The sequence below is a fragment of the Chanos chanos genome, chromosome 10, assembly GCF_902362185.1.
Source record: "Chanos chanos chromosome 10, fChaCha1.1, whole genome shotgun sequence".
NCBI lineage: Eukaryota > Metazoa > Chordata > Actinopteri > Gonorynchiformes > Chanidae > Chanos > Chanos chanos.
In genome coordinates, this window is record NC_044504.1 from 24,491,675 (window position 1) to 24,510,847 (window position 19,173).

Here is a 19,173-nt window from a genome sequence, read left to right on the forward strand (position 1 = left end):
GGCTTATTCCTGCCCGATGTGTACCAAGCATGTGTCAACACTTGACAGCCATCAGTGAGTTTACGTAACTGGAAACAACTGGCAGTTCACAGCGAGAGTCTGTTTAAAGATATTTAATGCTTGTTATAGCGCAGAAATGGAGAAGTTTCTATATCTATGTGTTATAGCATGTGCAAGTGACAGTCATCTTTTTGTGTGCTGCGAATTAGCATTTTTGCAAGTTTTGGTTTGTCATATTCCTTATGAGTAATGGGGTTTTGGAAAATCAACAAAATAATGCCCATGGTAGCTAAATAACTGCTTTACCCCCATTCGATTCTGTTCAATAAAATGCATGTGTATGTCATCTCCGTATAGACTTTAGACCCATTATATCTCTAAAATATGTCTATTGCTATCTCTCAGCTAACAGCAAAAAATAACAGGACTACAAAGCAAGACACTTAGCCAATGCGTCACCAATTTCACAAGGTGAGCAGAAGCTAACCATAGCTAGCATCACTGATCAGGGATCACAGGTGTTCTCACAACAACCATGTAGTTAACTTAATCAAACACATCGATTACCTAAGGTTTTGATAGCCGCAAACAGTTGCATAGAATAAATCACTCACTCACTATCTAAGCCACTTGTCCTGATTTAGGGTCGTGGGGGGTGCTGGAGCCTATCCCAGCGCTCATAGGGCAAAAGGTGGGGAAACGCCCTGGACAGTTTGCCAGTCCATCACAGGGCAGACACACAGACAAACGCACTCACTCATTCATACCTGGGGCAATTTAGTGTCTCCAATTCACCTAACCTGCATGTCTTTGGACTGTGGGAGGAAACCCACACAGACACAGGGAGAACATGCAAACTCCACACAGAAAGGACCCTGGCCGCCCGGCTGAGAATCGAACCTGAGACTGTCTTGCTGTGAGGCGACAGTGCTCCCCACTGTGCCACCGTGCCACCCCCTAGACTAAATCAGTCAAGAATAAATAAATCAATTGCACCTGTTCCTTGTTCATTGACTCATCTTTCTCTCTATTGGGCCTCAATGTTTTGATCATTAAAAATAATAAAGAAGCATAACAATGGTTTTTGGCAGTAGTCTTCTTTATTGGAGTTCAGTGATGATACAGTTGAAACAGGAGCGGAGAGGAGAGAAGAGGAGACTCTCCCGTATGCTGTGCACACGATGTTACCCAGACTGAGTCATGATGTTACTGACTGACTAGAGGAGCCATTCCTTACGAGCCAATCCTTGCGCACAAGATGTTGCTGTGGCTGGGTCTTGATGTTACAGACTGACCGAAGACAACACTTTCTCACACCTAGATATACCCAAGCCACACAAGGCCTTTGGCTTTGCGTGTCTTAGATAAAGAATACCTTTTACTCACATTTGAGAGAAAAAGCAAGCTCTCAGATTATGACAAACCAAGGGGAGTGCTGTTTGTGAACAGGGATTACATCAGGATGCCAAAAGAGATAAGAGGGCACAAAAGGGGATACAAAGGAGTAAAAAGAGCACAGTTAAGGAAACAGTGCTACACAACTTTTCTGATCTCAATTATTATGGAAAACGTAAGCCTACTGCTCTCATCAAACCCAGAGAAAATATCTTGATATGCCAATGTGAAGAAAGCCTACAGTTCCACTGCCCTCTCTCAGATTGGAAGATCAGGCCGGAACTGGCACACCTTTTCCCTGTGTAGAAGCCCTTAGTGCAACAGCAACCTGTGGCTACCAGAGCTGTAAGGGGATGGTTCCAAGCATCTGCAGAGGCACTGAGGAACTTTTGAAGCAGTGGACCAGGACTTGTTCTAAGAGGTGCATGGGGATGACACAGTGCATCACTGGTTACATTTCCTTCTGTGATGATAACACCACACCAACAAAAAAACCCATTATGTTATCCCATCAACAAATCAGGGGTGACTAAGGACCTGAAGACCCTTCTTAACGCCTTAACGCAGTGGTGGCTGGTGAGCTGGAAACTAAATAAGCAACCTCACTTTAAATCTATCATTAATTTCAGCCTGTTCCCATTAATCTGCCTTGATTAACAATAAAACTAACAACTTGCAGAACAATCAACACCAGTCGCGTAAACACAGTAAATGATTATCAACGTCATTTTGTGATAGAGTTACTGTATTTTGGAAACTAGTTGAGGCCTGTGTGGTAAACCTTATTGTGCATTGCACTCAATGCTGATGCATTATACAGATAAAAGATCCTGTTTTTTCTAACCTAAAAGTTTATTCTAAGAAACTGAGATTGATTGATTGCAATACCTTTACTTCCATTTTTTAAATGTGAATTTCGTAACACAAGAAAGCTACAATGTAAAACACATGGAGGGATTAGTTTTCCAATACGTATTCAGATAATCATCATCCTTGTTAAACAGTTTCACACTGTAGCTTTCACTATAGCAAACAAGCTTCAGAAGAGCGAAAGAGCGAAAAGTACAAATATCCACAAACAAGAACATGTGGATATAACAAATGTTAAACAGTTCAGTAAAGAGAAATAATACTATCACGATATGACACTGGTAATCATTTACTCTATTTATGCGATTTGTGTTCATTGTTCTGCGAATCGTAGGTTTTATTGTTAATCAAGGCGGATTAATGAGAACAGGTTGAAATTAATGATAGATAAAAAGGTGAGGTTGTGTTTCCTCTGTTTCCAGCTCTCCAGCTGCCACTGCCATAAAGGGGGCCTTTCGATCTCAATACCATGTAGAGGTTTGACAGATCCAGTCTGAGCAAAGAAAGAAAATCAAAGATTGCAAGACCAGCTACAAGGATGAATTATAATCAAATTAACAACAGAACAAGGTGAAGGATGTCTGGCTTGGCATGAAAGAGATGGCTGGATATGGGAGGATGGTTTGCCCTGAGACGGATACACATCTAGATGGAGCTAATGAACTAAGTCTATCCATTATTAGATTTGATACGAGCCAGTATGCCCTGCACCATATCTCTAGTATTCCTACTGCTGCAGCCATTCACACCAGCCAGGACCAACTCACCTTCCCCCCACCCATCAGCATAGTCCCCTCCACTGCACAGTACTGAGGCAATGCTCTCATCAACTTGGTGAGATACTGCAACGCCTAGCAGCAAGTCACTGAGCATGAGGAATGTACCTACACTCTTGAAAACATCTGTCCGTCCTTTTTTGACTCATACAATTAAGCTAATAGCTAGGTTGTTGGCTTTCACTTTTGCTCCCTTTCCTGTCATGGATTCCCTTTGGGAGAGAAATGGGTCTCTATAAATGGGACAAGAGTGACCCGTCTTAATATGGTCTAGATCAAAAATTGAAGATGTGTGTCTAATGTCAGGATATAAAAGCAGAAGAAAAGAAATTTTTCACATGAAATTGTTCAAGGTAACTTGTTAATGTGAAGAACAGAAAGTTTGCTTGAAAAAGCAGAAATTCTATGTAGACCTTGTTTCAAAGGTGGTGGCATAAAGCAAAGAGTGATGAGGTAAATTCAGAGCTATAGTAGTAGACAGTTTTGAGGATTTTGCATTAAGATTTTGAGTTACATTTATTGTTGAAATTAAGTAAAATGCATTAGTTGTTGAAAGCAGTTTTTAGGATTCTCAAACGAGAATGATCAGCTGTCATAAAAACAATTTGTCAAACTTTGGAGTAAACATTTCTTTTTTTAAAGATTTTGTTACTCAGCCAACACTGTAATGTTTGTCATGATACTTTACAAGTCAGATTAATATGTGAGTCAAGATATACTTTATTGCTTGCAGCTCTTCAAAATTCTAAGATGACATTGTTTGAAATGTTTACAAGTGGTGATGAGCAGCATTTTGTAAACTCCTCATTAAAATGACAGAAAATGATACAAATGAACTCCATCATCTGTTTATTTTCAAGTACTATTCACTTGAAAGACTTTTTCACAAAGGATCACATTGTATGATCTTCGAAAGACTTTAGAGGTCCAGTGCATGCTTACTCTGCAGCTTCTTTGCCCTGGTCAGGGGAAAGAAAAAAAAGATGCTGTTAATTTTCTATCCTTACCGTCTCTTTCCTCTCATCTAATTCTCTTTTAATTTCTCACTGCAGACCTTCAATATCTTATGGATGCTTACCAGTTTTTAACAGTAAACATATACCTTTTTAGTATTAAGGTAATACATTTAATGAAATTAAGAGTGCATTACTGTATGTTTTGCTGACATTACATACGACTATCGCTGACCTTTTTTATGATTTTATAAGAAATATACTATAAATGATTAAGTTTCAAGTCCAGTAGATTACATTATTAAGATGTCTGTATTCCATATACCTTTCCAACATCACGGCTCTTGGCTCTGAGCTTGTTGACTTGGGACTCAGCAATGTCAGCACGCTCCTCAGCCTCTTCCAGCTCATGCTGCACCTTCCTGAACTTGGACAGGTGGGTGTTGGCTTGTTCCTCCTAAATGTTTGTAATGTTTTAGTTCTTTGTCAGAATTTTGTGTCAGAAAAAGTCATGCTCTTGTCATGGCTACATATTTAATGATTTCTGAGGTAGATATAACTTACTGCTTCCTCAGCCTGCCTCTTGTATGCCTTGACCTTCAGCTGCAGTTTGTCCACCAGATCCTGAAGTCTGGTAATATTCTTCTTGTCCTCCTCAGTCTAAGATCAAAATAATTATTGTCATCAAATTATCATACTTATTGTAATTTCGTCAAGACTCTCCTGAAGACACAAGTGAGTGTCGTGAAACAGATTATTCATACCTGGTAGGTCAGCTCCTTGACTCTCCTCTCATATTTGCGGACTCCCTTCACAGCATCTGCACCACGTTTCTGTTCAGCCTCAACTTCAGCCTCCAGCTCACGAACCTTCAGAAAACAAAATGGATGTAGTCTTTCCATGCATCCTGTTTCATTCACCAATCCTTCATTGTTCTCTATCTCTCTTGCTTACTTTCTTTTCTCTTCCCAGTTCTTCTCGAGCTGTCACTGCACACATGAGTTTCTTACCCTGGATTCCAGTTTCTGCAGCTGTTTCTTGCCACCCTTCATGGCCAGATTCTCAGCCTCATCCAGGCGGTGCTGCAGGTCTTTGACTGTGACCTCCAGATTCTTCTTCATCCTCTCCAGGTGAGCGCTGGTGTCCTGCTCCTTCTTCAACTCTTCAGCCATCATGGCAGCCTAATTTGTTAACAGCTTATATGTAATTGAAGCAGATCAAAATGGAATTTAGATGACTATGAGGACATTTCAATTTCAAACACTCACATCAGTAATAGCTTTCTTTGCTTTCTCTTCAGCATTCCTTGCTTCTTGGACAGTGTCGTCCACCTCTGATTGGATCTGCACAAGGTCAGTTTCAAGCTTCTTCTTGGTGTTCAGAAGGCTTGTGTTCTAGAGTCATTAGAATGTAAAATAAGTTGATAGTATTCATTTAATTCAAATAGTTTCAAGCTTAATGACTGGAGTGGTTTAATTAAATGACTACCTGTGAGTGAAGAAGTCCGACACGCTCACTGGCATCAACCAGCTCTTGCTCAGCCACTTTGCGGCCTCTCTCAGTCTGTTCCAGGGCAGCTCTAAGTTCCTCAATCTCAGCCAACATTAGAGTATTCCTGCGCTCAACCATAGCAACCTGCTCCTTCATGTCCTCCTGTCCTCTCAGGGCATCATCAAGGTGCAGTTGGGCATCCTAATGATAAATCGGTCATAGATGTAAATTTAAAAGCCATGTTGTGAAAACACTCAAGGAAACATACCACAACAATAGAACACAGATACACTTACCTTGAGCTGTCCCTGTACATTCCTCAGCTGTTTCTGGGCCTCAGCAGCCTGGCGGTTGGCGTGGCTCAGCTGAATCTCCATCTCATTGAGGTCTCCCTCCATCTTCTTCTTGATTCTCAGGGCGTCATTCCTGCTCCTGACCTCAGAGTCCAGGGTGCTCTGCATGGACTCAATCACCCTCTGGCTGTTCCTCTTGATCTGCTCCATTTCCTCATCTTTTTCTGCCAGCTTCCTGTCAATCTCACCCTTAACCTGGTTGAGCTCAAGCTGGACACGAAGGATCTTGGACTCCTCATGCTCCAAGGTTCCCTGTGAGGACCGATCAGTGGAAATATATCAGACAGTCAAGTACAATCTACGTTATCACGAACTGAGTTTTACTTATCTGCCGTAACATGGCAACTTCAAATGGTCTTTGAAAATTAATTTCACCTCAGCCTCTTCCAGAGCAGTCTGGATCTCGGCCTTCTCTGTCTCTACTGCCTTCTTTGCCTTCTCCAGCTCATGAATGCTCTTTCCAGTCTCACCAATCTGTTCAGTCAGGTCAGAGATTTCCTCTGCAAATAGAAGTTTAACATGTGTCTTAATCTATGCTTATATACAGTGCTGTAACTAACATGTTCTAGAGGCATCAGATGACAACATCTTAGAATACAGTTTTAAAGCTGTGTTATTTCTAAAGAAACATGTAACTGACAGTTTTCACTGATTATTGTTAAATATTCAGTTGAGACAAAGGGCTCTTCAAAACACCCCAATTTTTAAGTAACTGTTTTGCTCTTCATATGTCAGAAAAAAGAAAAACATGATAATTGTCTTGCTGACATTAATTTGATATCAGTTTTTAATATTTTAGTTAATGGTTTATATGTTTATTTTAATTTTTCTTAAGTTGCATTTAAATTTAAACGGGCTTTACTTACGTTGCAGGTTTTTGTTCTCTCGCTTCATTGTCTCCAGGTGATCAAGAGCCTCCTCATAGGAGTTCTTCATCTTGAACAGCTCAGTGCTGAGAGAGCGAGCCTCTTTCTGGGCACCCTCCAGTTCAGCCTGGCCTTCCTCATATTTCTGCTTCCACTCAGCCAAAACCTTTAAAATGATATTGTAAAATGTCAGATCTGTGTAATTTTATTATTGTTTACTTTATGTGAGGAGCTCAAGATTGGTAATTGCCTTATCAAAGTTCCTCTGCTTCTTATCGAGGTTGGCAGCCAAGGCATTGGCTCTCTCCACATCAATCATGAGGTCTTCCACTTCACCCTGTAGTCTCTGCTTGGTCTTCTCCAGAGAGGCACACTTGGAGTTAACAGCCTCAATTTGTTCCTCTGCCTCTTGAAGGCGCTGAGCAAGCTTTTTCCTGTTGAGAGTTACATTTTGTGTTATGGAATGCACACCATCAAATATCTAATCTTTAAATAATGATAAGCAGTGTACAAGCTGGAAGGGTAACATTTACTTGGCCTCCTCAAGCTCCTCAGTGCGCTGGATGGCATCAGTTTCATATTTGGTTCTCCACTGAGCAACCTCGCTGTTGGCCTTGGACATGCCACGCTGTAGCTCAGCCTTTGCTTCCTGCTCCTCCTCAAACTGCTCACGGAGCAGGTCACAGTCATGGCGGGCAGACTGGAGGCCATGAGCCAGGGCATTCTTGGCCTATAAAATGCATTGAAGCAGGACAGTTATTACTGTTAACATTAGATAAGTGAAACTCCTTTACTGCATTTTTAGATATTTACCTAAAGAGAAGAAACTTTTAAATGTACTAAAATATGCATTTAATTAGTAAGATATCCTAATATTCTTTTCTTTTACCTTAACTTCTTCCTCAATCTGTCTCTTCAGTTCCTCAATCTGCTGTGTGAAGGCCTGTTTGCCTCTAGTCAACTGGGAAATAAGAGCCTCTTTCTCTTCCAGCTGACGCCCAAGCTCACCTGTTTGAAGTGCGCAAAAAGTAAGAGGTAAGTGGATTTGTTTAGACTGAGGTCAGACATAAATTACTGGAAAAGTTTGTATATTTTAGAGTAAAATATCATGTTCTAACAAGTGTCCTAAATAAAGTGGCATGTCACATAATCACAGGGATTAATATTATTACCATTCTCTGTCTGAAGTCTTGTTTTTTGTGCTGTTACATCACTGATCTGCCTCGAATTCTCATCATTCTTGGTCTTAATTTCACTGAGCTGATCCTCCAGGGTTCGACACATCTTCTCAAGGTTTGCCTATTAAGACAGGCAATGTATTCTTTTATACATACAATTTATGAGTGTCCTCTAATCTGTACATTTTTTCAGTTTATTCACTTATTTAGTCAATCACTGTACCTTTGCCTTAGCAACAGCCTCCATGTTGCTGGAAAGATCATCGATCTCCATCTTGTATTCACTCTTCTCCTTCTCAAGCTTCTGCTTGACACGCTGGAGGTTGTCGATTTGCTCTCCCAGTTCTGCCACGCTGTCAGCCTGCTTCTTGCGCAGAGCGGCAGCAGTGGCTTCATGCTGAAGGGTGGACTCCTCAAGGTCACGACGCAGTTTCTGGAACTCTGCCTCACGCTTCTTGTTCATCTCTATCTGAGCAGCAGTTGCTCCTCCAGCTTCCTCAAGCCTTTCACTGATCTCCTCAAGTTCCCTGGAGAGATCTGCTCTCTGCTTCTCAACCTTGGCACGCGCAGCTCGCTCAGCCTCAATTTCCTCCTCCAGTTCCTCGATGCGGGCCTATAGTGACAAAGAAAGGATTTACAAAGAAATCGGAAGCATTTTTTGTTTGTGTGTTTCATCTGACTCATATTTCTGAACTCTATGAAAGTGGTCATTTACCTGCAGCTCCTTAATCTTCTTCTGAAGCTGGGCTCCCAAAGACTGCTCATCTTCAATCTTACCAAGAAGCTGGCTTGTTTCAAAGTCTTTCCTAGAAAAACAAAATACCATTCTAAAGAAACTGCAACACTATTTTAGTTTCAATATAGTTAGTTTGCAGCAAAAAAAGTCTATATTACTTCTTAAGCTTCTCCTCAGACTGTTGCTTGTCATTCTCCAGATCCATAATGGACTCCTGGGCCAGTTTCAGGTCTCCCTCAAGCTTTCTCTTGGCTCTCTCAAGGTCCATGCGGAGCTTCTTCTCTTGCTCCAGGGAACCCTCAAGCTGAATAAATTTGGCAGTTTCAAATTATAAAATGCATAGGAGGACATAAAATATTCAACAGTATGACATTAAAGTCTATGAACTCACATCATCCACTTGTTGTTCAAGCTTTGTCTTGGATTTGGTCAGAGTGTTGACTTTGTCCTCCTCTGCCTGAAGATCGTCAAGAGTCTGTTGGTGTGCCTCTTGGAGGGCTTTCTTCTCTTTTGTGAGCTTGGCAAGGCTCTCATCCTGAGCAGCCATCTCCTCAGTCAGATTCTTGACCTGTGTTGATTAGAAAAATATGTTTAGTTAGTTATACTTGACAAAATTAAGGTGTGAGAGATTTTTTTCCCTAAATACCCCCATACCTTGTTTTCTGTGGCATGTTTCTCCTTCTCCACTTTGGCCAAGGTGAGCTCCAAGTCATCGATGTCTTTCTTCAGCTCAGAACACTCATCCTCCAGTTTCCTCTTCTTGGCAGTCAGCTCAGCATTGATCTCCTCCTCATCCTCCAGTCTCTCAGTTGTCTCTTTAAGTTTTGCTTCCAGCTGGATCTTGCTCTTGATCAAGCCCTCACATCTCTCCTCAGCATCTGACAGATTTTCAGCTTCCTGTGGTTGAAATAATTAGAGAAACAATGCTCTCTTTTGAGATATAACTATGTGTAAAGATTTTCTCATTACTCATATGTGTTTCATAACTCACAGATGCCACTTGCAGCTGCAGATCATTCTTCTCCTGCAGCAAGGAGACCATTTTTTCCTCTAGCTCTTTCTTTCTGGCCTCTGCTTTTACAAGATCTTCCTTGCATTTGGTAAATTCTTCCTTCATGTTAGCCAGCTCTTTCTCAGTCTCAGCACTCTTCAGCAGAGGCTTGATCTTGTAGTACACCTTCATCCATGGCCAGTGTTTGACATTCATGAAGGAACGAATGTTGTACTGGATGGTATAAATGGCATCTCTGTGTATGAGATACAAAAGGGTCTGTATTTAAGTGATTTTAAATGTATCATTTACTCAGATTATATAATGACCTATGACAAACCTTGAACAGGTGGAGAGCTATAACATGTGTAATAGTGAATGATTTTGCCCACAGGTTCTGTTGTTTGAATTCCAGCAATACCTGGTACATATAAAGGTATTTTGAAGACCTTACAGGCGGCTAAAATATTGCTGAATTCGAATGAATGAAAAGAGGCACATGTGTCCTCAAGCTTACACATTGTGTTCCTCACACATCAGTGAATCTATCAGGATGGTTTAAAGTTGTGTATTCAGGCTGATCTCTTCTTGGTATATGCTATTAATTTAGAGTTTATTTATAAAGCAATGATTCAGACTACTTGCCGTCTTTCCATCATCTTCACAAACTCCTTTCTCATGAGGAATCCACGGCAGAGGGCCTGAGTCATTGTGACCAGAGCTGCCAGTTTCTCATCTCGCATCTCCTCAAGGGTACCCAGCAGACCAGCTTTAAAAAATACCTTTTCAGAGAGGAAAGTAATTCACCATTTATTTGTATAACTCTTTAATTATATTTGTACTCAGTGGTCATTTTATTAGGCACACAACCCTGTTCATAAAAAATACACTGCACCCACAGACAGTATCTTGAGAACTCGCTGTATACAGCGGACAGACAGACTTTGAGGGATCTATTCACTGGAATGTTAAAACATGCAAAATGAGTGGCCTTGCAACTTTGAGCATGGCATGCTCATTGGTCCCATGTTGTGACGACCTCATCTCCTCCCACAACAACTCCAGCCACTCAGAGATCTGCTTTGCCAGCCTACTAATCATTGGCCTGTCATCTCATCATCCTATTCACCTGTAATCACCTTGTTATCTCTGATTCCCCTCTCTTTAAAAACTCTTTTGTTTCTGCACCTCCTCACAAAGTCTTCACTTTCTATGTGATTTCTGAGTGCTACAGCTCTAAGCTAGATATTCCTGTGTCTGTAGTCTAGTCTTTGACTCTGTTTGGGTACCCTGTCTGTCTCCTGTGCTCCTGTGTCTTCCCAAGTCTGGTTTGTTTTCCATCCTGTGTATTTTTTGCATTCATTGATTAAACACCCTGCTACTCCGCACTTCCGTCCTGCTCTCTCATGTGTTTGTGACACATGTGTGCCAATTCTACTGTCTCAGAAATGGTCACCAACTTGGGCTTTTCACACTCAACTCTGTCTAGTATTTGCTATGAATAGTGTGACAGATAACATTTAGTCAGTCAAACAGGTAAATAATATTGGAGTGCAGCAGTGCTGTGCAGTACAACTTCCCACAGAGCAAAAGCTGTCAGTCCACACTCATCATGGTTGTGCTATAATTACAGTCAACCACACAAGGTTCCACTCCTGTGAGCAAAGAAAAGAGGGAGCCACTTGAGTGGCCAGCAGTCTCAAACACTGGACAATTTACTATTGAAAAGCCAATTACTATTACAAATCCTGGCTCCTGATTCTTTATGCAGATGTCAGAGCTATGTCATAGAAACATCCTGCCTGTTGTGAATGTTACACTGATGATGATCTGCCTTCCTGGCATATCCAGTGTCTCTTGAAACCAATCAAACAAGCTCTGAATACACCACAGCATATCTGCACATTGTTGCTGACCATGTTTGTCCCTTCATCGCGATTTTTACCCTTCATCACACAGAAACATCAAGCAAGAAACTGCACCATGCTATAAAGCATGAATTGTCTCAGAATGATTCCAAGAACAAAACAGTGAATCGGCTTCACTTCGAGATCTGCATAATTCCCAGACATCACCTTAGATCTTTGGTATGAGATGTAATAGGCTATTTGCAGTATAAATATATCCACTCCCCCAGTCTGCAGCAGTTGTGTGATTATATCACAACAGTATGGTTTAACAACTCTGTAGAAAGGTCCTGACTTCTCAGGGACTGGTAAATACCATTTGTTTATATTCATTACTTGTGTGACCCTCCTTGGGGTAGAATACCTGCACTGAAGTACTCAAGCTGTTCTGGAGACAAGAATAGAAAGAAACTTTGCCTACACAATAAATTGGCCACTGAGTGTACACCACACTGGTGATTCCAATGAAAATAAGATCAAGGTTATCTGTGTGAGGCCAGACTAGGCCAGGATAAAATTCACCCCTTACCTTTGTGTGCCCAAATTTGTACTGTGTATGGTCAACATCAATTGATCCAAGCAGCTTCTCTGAGGCTTTTTTGTTGTCAATGAACTGACCCTCGGGTATCACACTAGCGTTCAGTACTTTGTACCTTTTGAGATAAATGTAACAGTAACTTAATTTTGCACAAATTCTTTGATTACAATAGACACGTTATAGAGGGCATGAAAATACCTCTGCTTGAAGTCACCATATAGAATTCTACTCGGAAAGCCCTTTCTGCAGATTCTGATACCCTCCAAAACACCATTACACCTCAGCTGGTGAATAACCAGGAAGTTCTCCATGAGACCTGTCAAAAGAAACAGTCAGTTTTCCTCATTACATGCCATGTATTCTTCACTATTCTGCATGCGCTGCTTTTTTCAACCTGGTGTCTTAGACTCATTAGGAATCAGACAGCGGACAAAGTGCGGATGAGTGCTCCTCAGATTCGTCATCAGCTTGCCCAAGTTCTCCTGCAGAGAGAAATGTTGAATTACATGAATGATTTACACAAGCTAAATTAGCACTATATATGTACCATTTCTTATTACTTTTCAAATGTCATTTATCACCTACTCTGAACTGAGAGGAAACAGTCTGCATTGATCCACCCTTCTTTTTGCCCCCCTTCTTTCCACCACCACCGCTGCTCTCAGCTAACAAATATAGCAAATATGGACAGTCCTTTGTTGAGGAGGATAAGCCAGTTTTCAGAGAATACTTGTAATCATGCATTTGTTCGTGGGCTATGTGTATAAATGTTATTATGACTGAATAACGGTTATAGTTACTCTGATCTGAATTACCTTCAGCTCCACCAACATTGGCATAAAGATGAGCTAGAAGTTTGAGAGAGGACTTCTGGTACAGCTGAACCACAGACTCGTTCAGAGGGTCCTTGTTCTTTTCCAGCCATCCACTGATGTTGTAGTCCACAGTGCCTGCATAGTGCACCAGTGAGAAGTGGGCCTCAGCCTTGCCTTTGGCAGGCTTTGGTTTCTGGAAGGCATTGCTCTTGCCAAGATGCTGATCATAGAGTTTGTTCTTGAAGGTTGTGTCTGAAGCCTTGGGGAACATGCACTCCTCTTCAAGGATGGAGAAGATACCCATGGGCTGTTGGAAATGTAGAGCTTAGTGGAATGAGTGAGGATGAGCTTGAGACTAAATGGAACTGAGTCTCAAAAATGTAAGGACTGCAGTATTTGCCACATAAAATTTACCTTCTCAATGAGCTCAATGCAAGCAGCCAAGTCCATGCCAAAGTCAATGAACTCCCATTCAATGCCCTCTTTCTTGTACTCCTCTTGTTCCAGGACAAACATGTGGTGATTGAAAAACTGTTGCAGTTTCTCATTGGTGAAGTTGATGCAAAGCTGCTCCATGCTGTTGAACTGATAGTGGAAGCCCCTTCATTAAGTATGAACACTTTCATTGGCAGAGATATATTTTAATCAGTGAGAACACTACTTACATCAAAGATTTCAAAACCAGCAATGTCCAGCACACCAATAAAAAATTGTCTTGGCTGCTTTGTGTCCAACATCTGATTAATACGGACCACCAACCACAAAAACATCCTCTCATAGATAGACTTGGCAAGAGCCATCACTGAGTTGATGACCTGAAATCATTTGAACAGGAATGAAGAACTTACATTACATTCCCTTTGCAGCTAAAAAAGAGCAAATTCAAATATTTTCAATCACGTGTGACACAAATCGGATGCGCTTATAACAAAAAGCACTTTCAGTTGCATTTTTTCAGTTCCAACTGTGGCCATATTTTCAGGCAGTTTAATATCCAGTTCTAAACCAGACAACCTCTACATGATCTGAATACTTCCAGTGTCCAGTTCCCACCACTTCTGGCTTACCTAACAGATCCATAGATCTCACAGCACAGAGGCACCAGTAGGAGTTATTTAGAACAGTAAAACAGTGACTTTTACTCTACAATTGTCTTCACTATAAATATAAGCACAAGGTAAGGTCGAGAACCACCATGCCAGTGAATTCCAGAGTTAATATGACTAAGTTGCTGCAAAAGTATGATGTATTTTGTTGTTTATTTTTGCATAGGAGCCATTTGAGAATGGAGGACAGACAACAACGATACCTGATATGGGTCACTTTCAAAAATGTATATGAATGGTAAGGCAAAAGTGGATGATTGGAGCAATTCAGAGTTGCCATCTGTGTGAACCAAGTCTAGATTCTTTGGCTGTGTGTTAACACCAGTGCTAAATGATGTTATCCAACTGATTGTTAACATCATTTAGAATACCTGTGGAACTGTTTGGCCTTTGGTAACAAACTCATTTCCCACTTTCACTCGGGGATAACACAAGGCCTTCAGCATATCAGCAGAATTCAGCCCCAGTAGGTATCCAATTTTATCAGCCACTGTTGGAAAATGTATTTTTTAGCCAATTAAAATCTATTTTTAAGGTAGTCAAGCAGCTCTAAAACATTTGTACTCACCTTCTGTGCCATCAGGCTCTGCCTGCTCCTCGCGCTGCTTCTGCTTGAACTTCATGTTACCATGGTGGAGAACAGCACCTGTCAACTTGTAGATGCCCATCTTCTCCTCAGGACTGAAGCCCAGAATATCAATGGCAGTCTGAAAACAAATGTGAAGACATTTTTGAGGATACGAGATTTAACACATATGCTGAACAACGATCACTTATAGAATGTAGACTCACATCTGTGGCAACCAGCTCCTCCTTGTCATCAATGCTGGCTACAGAAATCTGACCCTGACTGCACATGGGGAAGTCATAGGGGTTGGTGGTGATGAGCGTCATTTCTGTGGGGTGAGAACAGAGGTTTAAAACTGGCATAATTAAAATTTCCAGTTACACAAAGAAGAATTGATACATTGATTACACATACCAATCAGCTCAGGCTTGTGGTTGGTCATCATCTGATAGAAGATGTGGTAGCCTCTCTCATCTGGAAGCTGGAATGTGACTCTAGACTTCTCCAGCAGATCTGTGCACAAAATATAAAAAAGCATTTTAGTAATTTTCTTAGCTATTTTACATGAGTTATTTTAGCTTCTTATTGTCTTATTGTTCTCTTTTTGTACAGAAGTGGGCAATAAGACTTTCCATGCCTAATTTTAAAAAGGTTAAAAGGGACAGTTGGATAAAATCTTTCTTATAAATGTGTTTATTTTTCAGACATACTTGTGTATATATCAGAAAGTATTTTCAGGTTATATCATAACAAGAACATAATGGCAATATGTTATAAAAAAAAAAGCAAGACCTGTACTGACCTTGAAATTTAATGAGTTAAGATGCTGGTATGATTTGAGTTCAACATTTTCTATCATAGTCATGTAACAGAAGTAAACCAAGTCAATGTGTTTCTAGGGACTTCATCTTTAATATTATATGAATTCCCACTGCACTGATTTGAACTGCTCTAAACTAGTTTCCAATGACTATTGCTTATGTTTTCAGCTGTGGTGCCTGTCCATGGACTCATTTTGCTTGTTCTGGTTGGGATGAAAATACATACTTACATGTCTCAATGTCAGCACTAGCCAGTTTTCCAGTTGTGCCAAAGTGAATTCTGATGAATTTACCCTGTTTCAAACAACATTCTTAAAATTCTTAAAATCTCGAGTTCATCACAGAATTAATTTTTTAATGATGTTTCATGGAATACTTACAAATCGGGAGGAATTGTCATTTCTCACAGTCTTGGCATTGCCATATGCCTCAAGAAGTGGGTTGGCAGCAATAATTTGGTCCTCAAGGGATCCCTAGAACACAAGAATTTCCTGAGCACTCTTTCAGTATGAACTCGCCTTAACTTTGTTGGCCAGCTCCATCTGATTATTTTACTCAGATTGGTCATGTAAAGTCTGCCTTTTCTATGATTGGACATAAGGGAAAATACTTGTTTATACTGCCAGCGGATGAGAATTTGTCCATCTGTATACTGACTCTTTTAAAATCCATGTGTCAGTGATTGTTGTAACCTGCATTTTTCCAGCTGTGGTAGATTCTTTCTTCTTATCTCCAGACACTGCAATTGTTGCAAAGTACTGGATGACTCGCTTGGTGTTCACAGTCTTTCCAGCACCAGATTCTCCACTGGAAGAGAAGTGAAATGAAAAGGAGGAATAAAGAAATGAAGTTGCTATGAATATTAATTATGATTAAAAACTTCAGAAATAGAGCCACTTACGTGATCAGGACAGACTGGTTTTCCCTATCTGTGAATATGAAAAATAATTGTGTTGTTCCATAAATACATGATATCTGATAGGTTGAGTTTTTTTTTTTTTTTTTCAAAATTAAATCTCACCAGTAAGCATGAACTGATAGGCATTGTCAGAGACAGAGAAGATGTGGGGTGGGGCCTCCATGCGCTTTTTGCCTCTGTAGGCAGACACCACTTCTGCATCGTACACTGGAAGCCACTTGTAGGGGTTTACAGTGGCACAGAAGAGTCCAGAGTAGGTCTGAAATGACAAAGGACATGTGTTGAATGTGGATCTTAATGTGTACAATTGGTAATTTATTTACATTTATCGCTCACATACGTAGATCATCCATGCTGCATAACGCTCTTTGAGGTTATACAGGACAGAGGCTTCATTGAGATGGGTCATCATGGCCATGTCCTCAATTTTGTCGAACTTGGGAGGGTTCATCGGGGTTATATCATCCTCCTTAACAGTTCTCTCCTGAGACAGTGGACATCTAATATCAGTAATACTGAATCTCTCAATACTATTTTCTATATGTCAAGTATTTTAAGGTTGGTTTTAAGAATAAAAAGAAAAAGAAAACCTCACCTCCTGAGTGTCATTTACAGTAACAGTGACTTTGCCACCGTCTTTGCTCTTGATTGTAGCTTTGAGGTACAGCTCTTTGACATCTGCTACAAAGCAGGCAGTCTTAGCATCAAAAGGCCTGCTTTGTGCCTCAATTCTCTCCTTCTCAGGCTTACGGAGATATATGGCAGCCTTGCCATAAATGGCCATCTCCGCGTCCGAGCTCATGGTGGCGGCTCACTACAGTAATGGAAAAAAAACTTTGTTGTCTTTAAGTCATCAGGCTCATCAACAGGTAAAATATTCTATATGAAACAAAACATGAAACTGCCAAACTGAAACAAAGTTAATTGTTGATTGATAAGGTGAGGTAAGGTCATTTTCAAGGATTAGGTTAAATGCCCTTGTCCTTTGAAATAGCACCAGTTAATACCAACAATTCTTTTATTGTTCTGCAAAAATTATAAACCAAAGCTGGAAAAAAAGAAACAGGATCACCAATTCCTTCATATCTTTAACACAATCCATATTTTAAAGTCATTTATAAGCTATGAATATGACAAAAAGCACAATATTTGGATTGAGAAACATCAAAACAACAGAGCACAGTTCCTCACCAGAAGCTTGAACAACGTCGTCTCTACAATACACTCCTGTGAATTATACAGGAGTCTTTATATTAGCACTACTGTGCTGACTGTGCAGAATCTAAATGTGGAGATTCCTTGTTTAACCTTTGATTTGTTGAGATATGTGCCTGGCCCCCATGTGTGACACTGTTTTGTCACGTATCTTTGTTACACTGAGAAACAATGATCAGACAGAATTACGCTGTAGACTTATCAAGGGTAATGAATAGATGACAGCAGAAATAGTAGGGTCAAGGGCCTTTGCACTGTTGTATCACAACTGTAAAATGATAGGTGCTACAATGGGTCTCTGAAGCTAAGTCATTCAAAATACTAAAAGAAATTGTACCACAGACATCTTATTTTGGCTGGAGTGGCATGTGGTGAATTGTTCAACTCCACACCTAAGCTTATAAGGTTAATAGGTTAACAACTGGTGCATATGCAAGATGACAACACAACGGGTTACTGTTCTGAAGCCATAAAAACTCACAGTTTCATCTTCTAACACCAAGGGCACATACTCAAAGGGTCAGTTGTCATTTTTATTCATAACAAAGCATTCAGTTTCAGCATATTATGAAACTGTTAATAAAACATCACTACCAGTTCCTTAGGATACAAGTCAGATCTCATTAGAGACAAATAAATACTGGTTGTTTATACTCATTACTTTTTTATCCTCCTAGGGGTAGAGCATTAGACAGTCATATGATGTAGAATGTCTCTCATATATTTCTGTCATTTGGGAGAATGAACTGTACCTTTACAACGTGGTAAAGTCTTCATTGTTCTTAGATCAATACTTTCCAATTATCATCATCTTGATCATAGGCCAGATTTTCCAATGGTGTCTTCTATAGCACTCTTTCTCTTTTTCTGTCAAATACTGCCGGGGATAGAAAGATGTAAAAATTTATAGTTTGCTCAGTTTTGTGTATTAGCAGTCTAACAGCAGCTTCAGATCGCAAGGTGGACTTCAGACATCCTGAATGAGATGTCTCCATTCTTCAGCACCACCAGAACCCTAACCCTAACTTAAAATTTTAATAACTGCAAAAGGCCAAACAAACAGGAAACAAATACTGTAGTACACAGCAAAGTAAGAATAAACACATTTTGAAGAGCGCGTCATCTGCCACATCTGAAGTGGGATCATTTTGTTATTATTTCTATTTGGTAGGGCTAAAAGATAACCATTAAATTAATTTGTGCGACATTCATATTCCGATTCTGTATTCCAATTCTGATTCACCTGAGTAGTTACTACTGGTTTTATTTATTTGATCCCCTCCATGCAATAAATATGAAATTGTTCACATCACCAGAAATGTTCATTTAAGTACATAAAAATTCATTGCTTACACACCGCTTACTTGTAAACAGTTTTTGAGTTGCTTCATTCAGAGTAATTATACCTTCTTATTGATATTTGAGTTTATTAAAATCTACAGCTTCTATAACTCATTCAGTACATACACTATATGCAATTTGTTTTGCTAATTTCTGTTCGATTCCTCTTTTTGTACTCATCAGATGTTATATTAAAAGATAGCAAATGCACCCAATCTCTTTGGGTATACAGTATATTAATTGTGACTTGTCTCTCTTCATTTGGAAAGCAGGAGGACTTAGGATCAGTTGTTGCACTTCCTCTTTCATGCTGCAGGAAAAACAGGTGGTTCAG

The 19,173-nt window shown here is 40.2% G+C and overlaps 1 protein-coding gene across 2 annotated transcripts; it reads right to left on the reverse strand.

The window, feature by feature from the left end:
* Window positions 1-3,979: 3,979 nt before the first annotated feature.
* On the reverse strand, window positions 3,980-17,085 carry LOC115822255 (myosin heavy chain, fast skeletal muscle-like). Of its 2 annotated transcripts, none has more exons than XM_030785995.1 (39): window positions 16,879-17,085; window positions 16,624-16,767; window positions 16,386-16,542; window positions 16,266-16,293; window positions 16,057-16,171; window positions 15,745-15,837; window positions 15,595-15,658; window positions 14,958-15,056; window positions 14,768-14,871; window positions 14,544-14,682; window positions 14,347-14,465; window positions 13,535-13,684; window positions 13,284-13,454; window positions 12,882-13,176; window positions 12,640-12,719; window positions 12,449-12,536; window positions 12,253-12,370; window positions 12,046-12,169; window positions 10,255-10,391; window positions 9,610-9,865; window positions 9,273-9,515; window positions 9,010-9,186; window positions 8,777-8,922; window positions 8,598-8,688; window positions 8,106-8,495; window positions 7,877-8,003; window positions 7,594-7,712; window positions 7,238-7,434; window positions 6,955-7,138; window positions 6,705-6,870; window positions 6,214-6,338; window positions 5,782-6,090; window positions 5,483-5,686; window positions 5,263-5,388; window positions 5,005-5,175; window positions 4,759-4,863; window positions 4,559-4,654; window positions 4,320-4,451; window positions 3,980-4,000 (listed from the first exon to the last, which is right to left on the reverse strand). In XM_030785995.1, the coding sequence occupies exons 1-39, from the start codon at window positions 17,083-17,085 to the stop codon at window positions 3,980-3,982; spliced, it is 5,817 nt and encodes a 1,938-aa protein (XP_030641855.1). The 2 variants fall into 2 exon arrangements, with proteins under 2 accessions (XP_030641855.1, XP_030641854.1); XM_030785994.1 differs by having other exon boundaries at window positions 12,870-13,176.
* Between the last annotated feature and the right edge of the window lie 2,088 nt (window positions 17,086-19,173).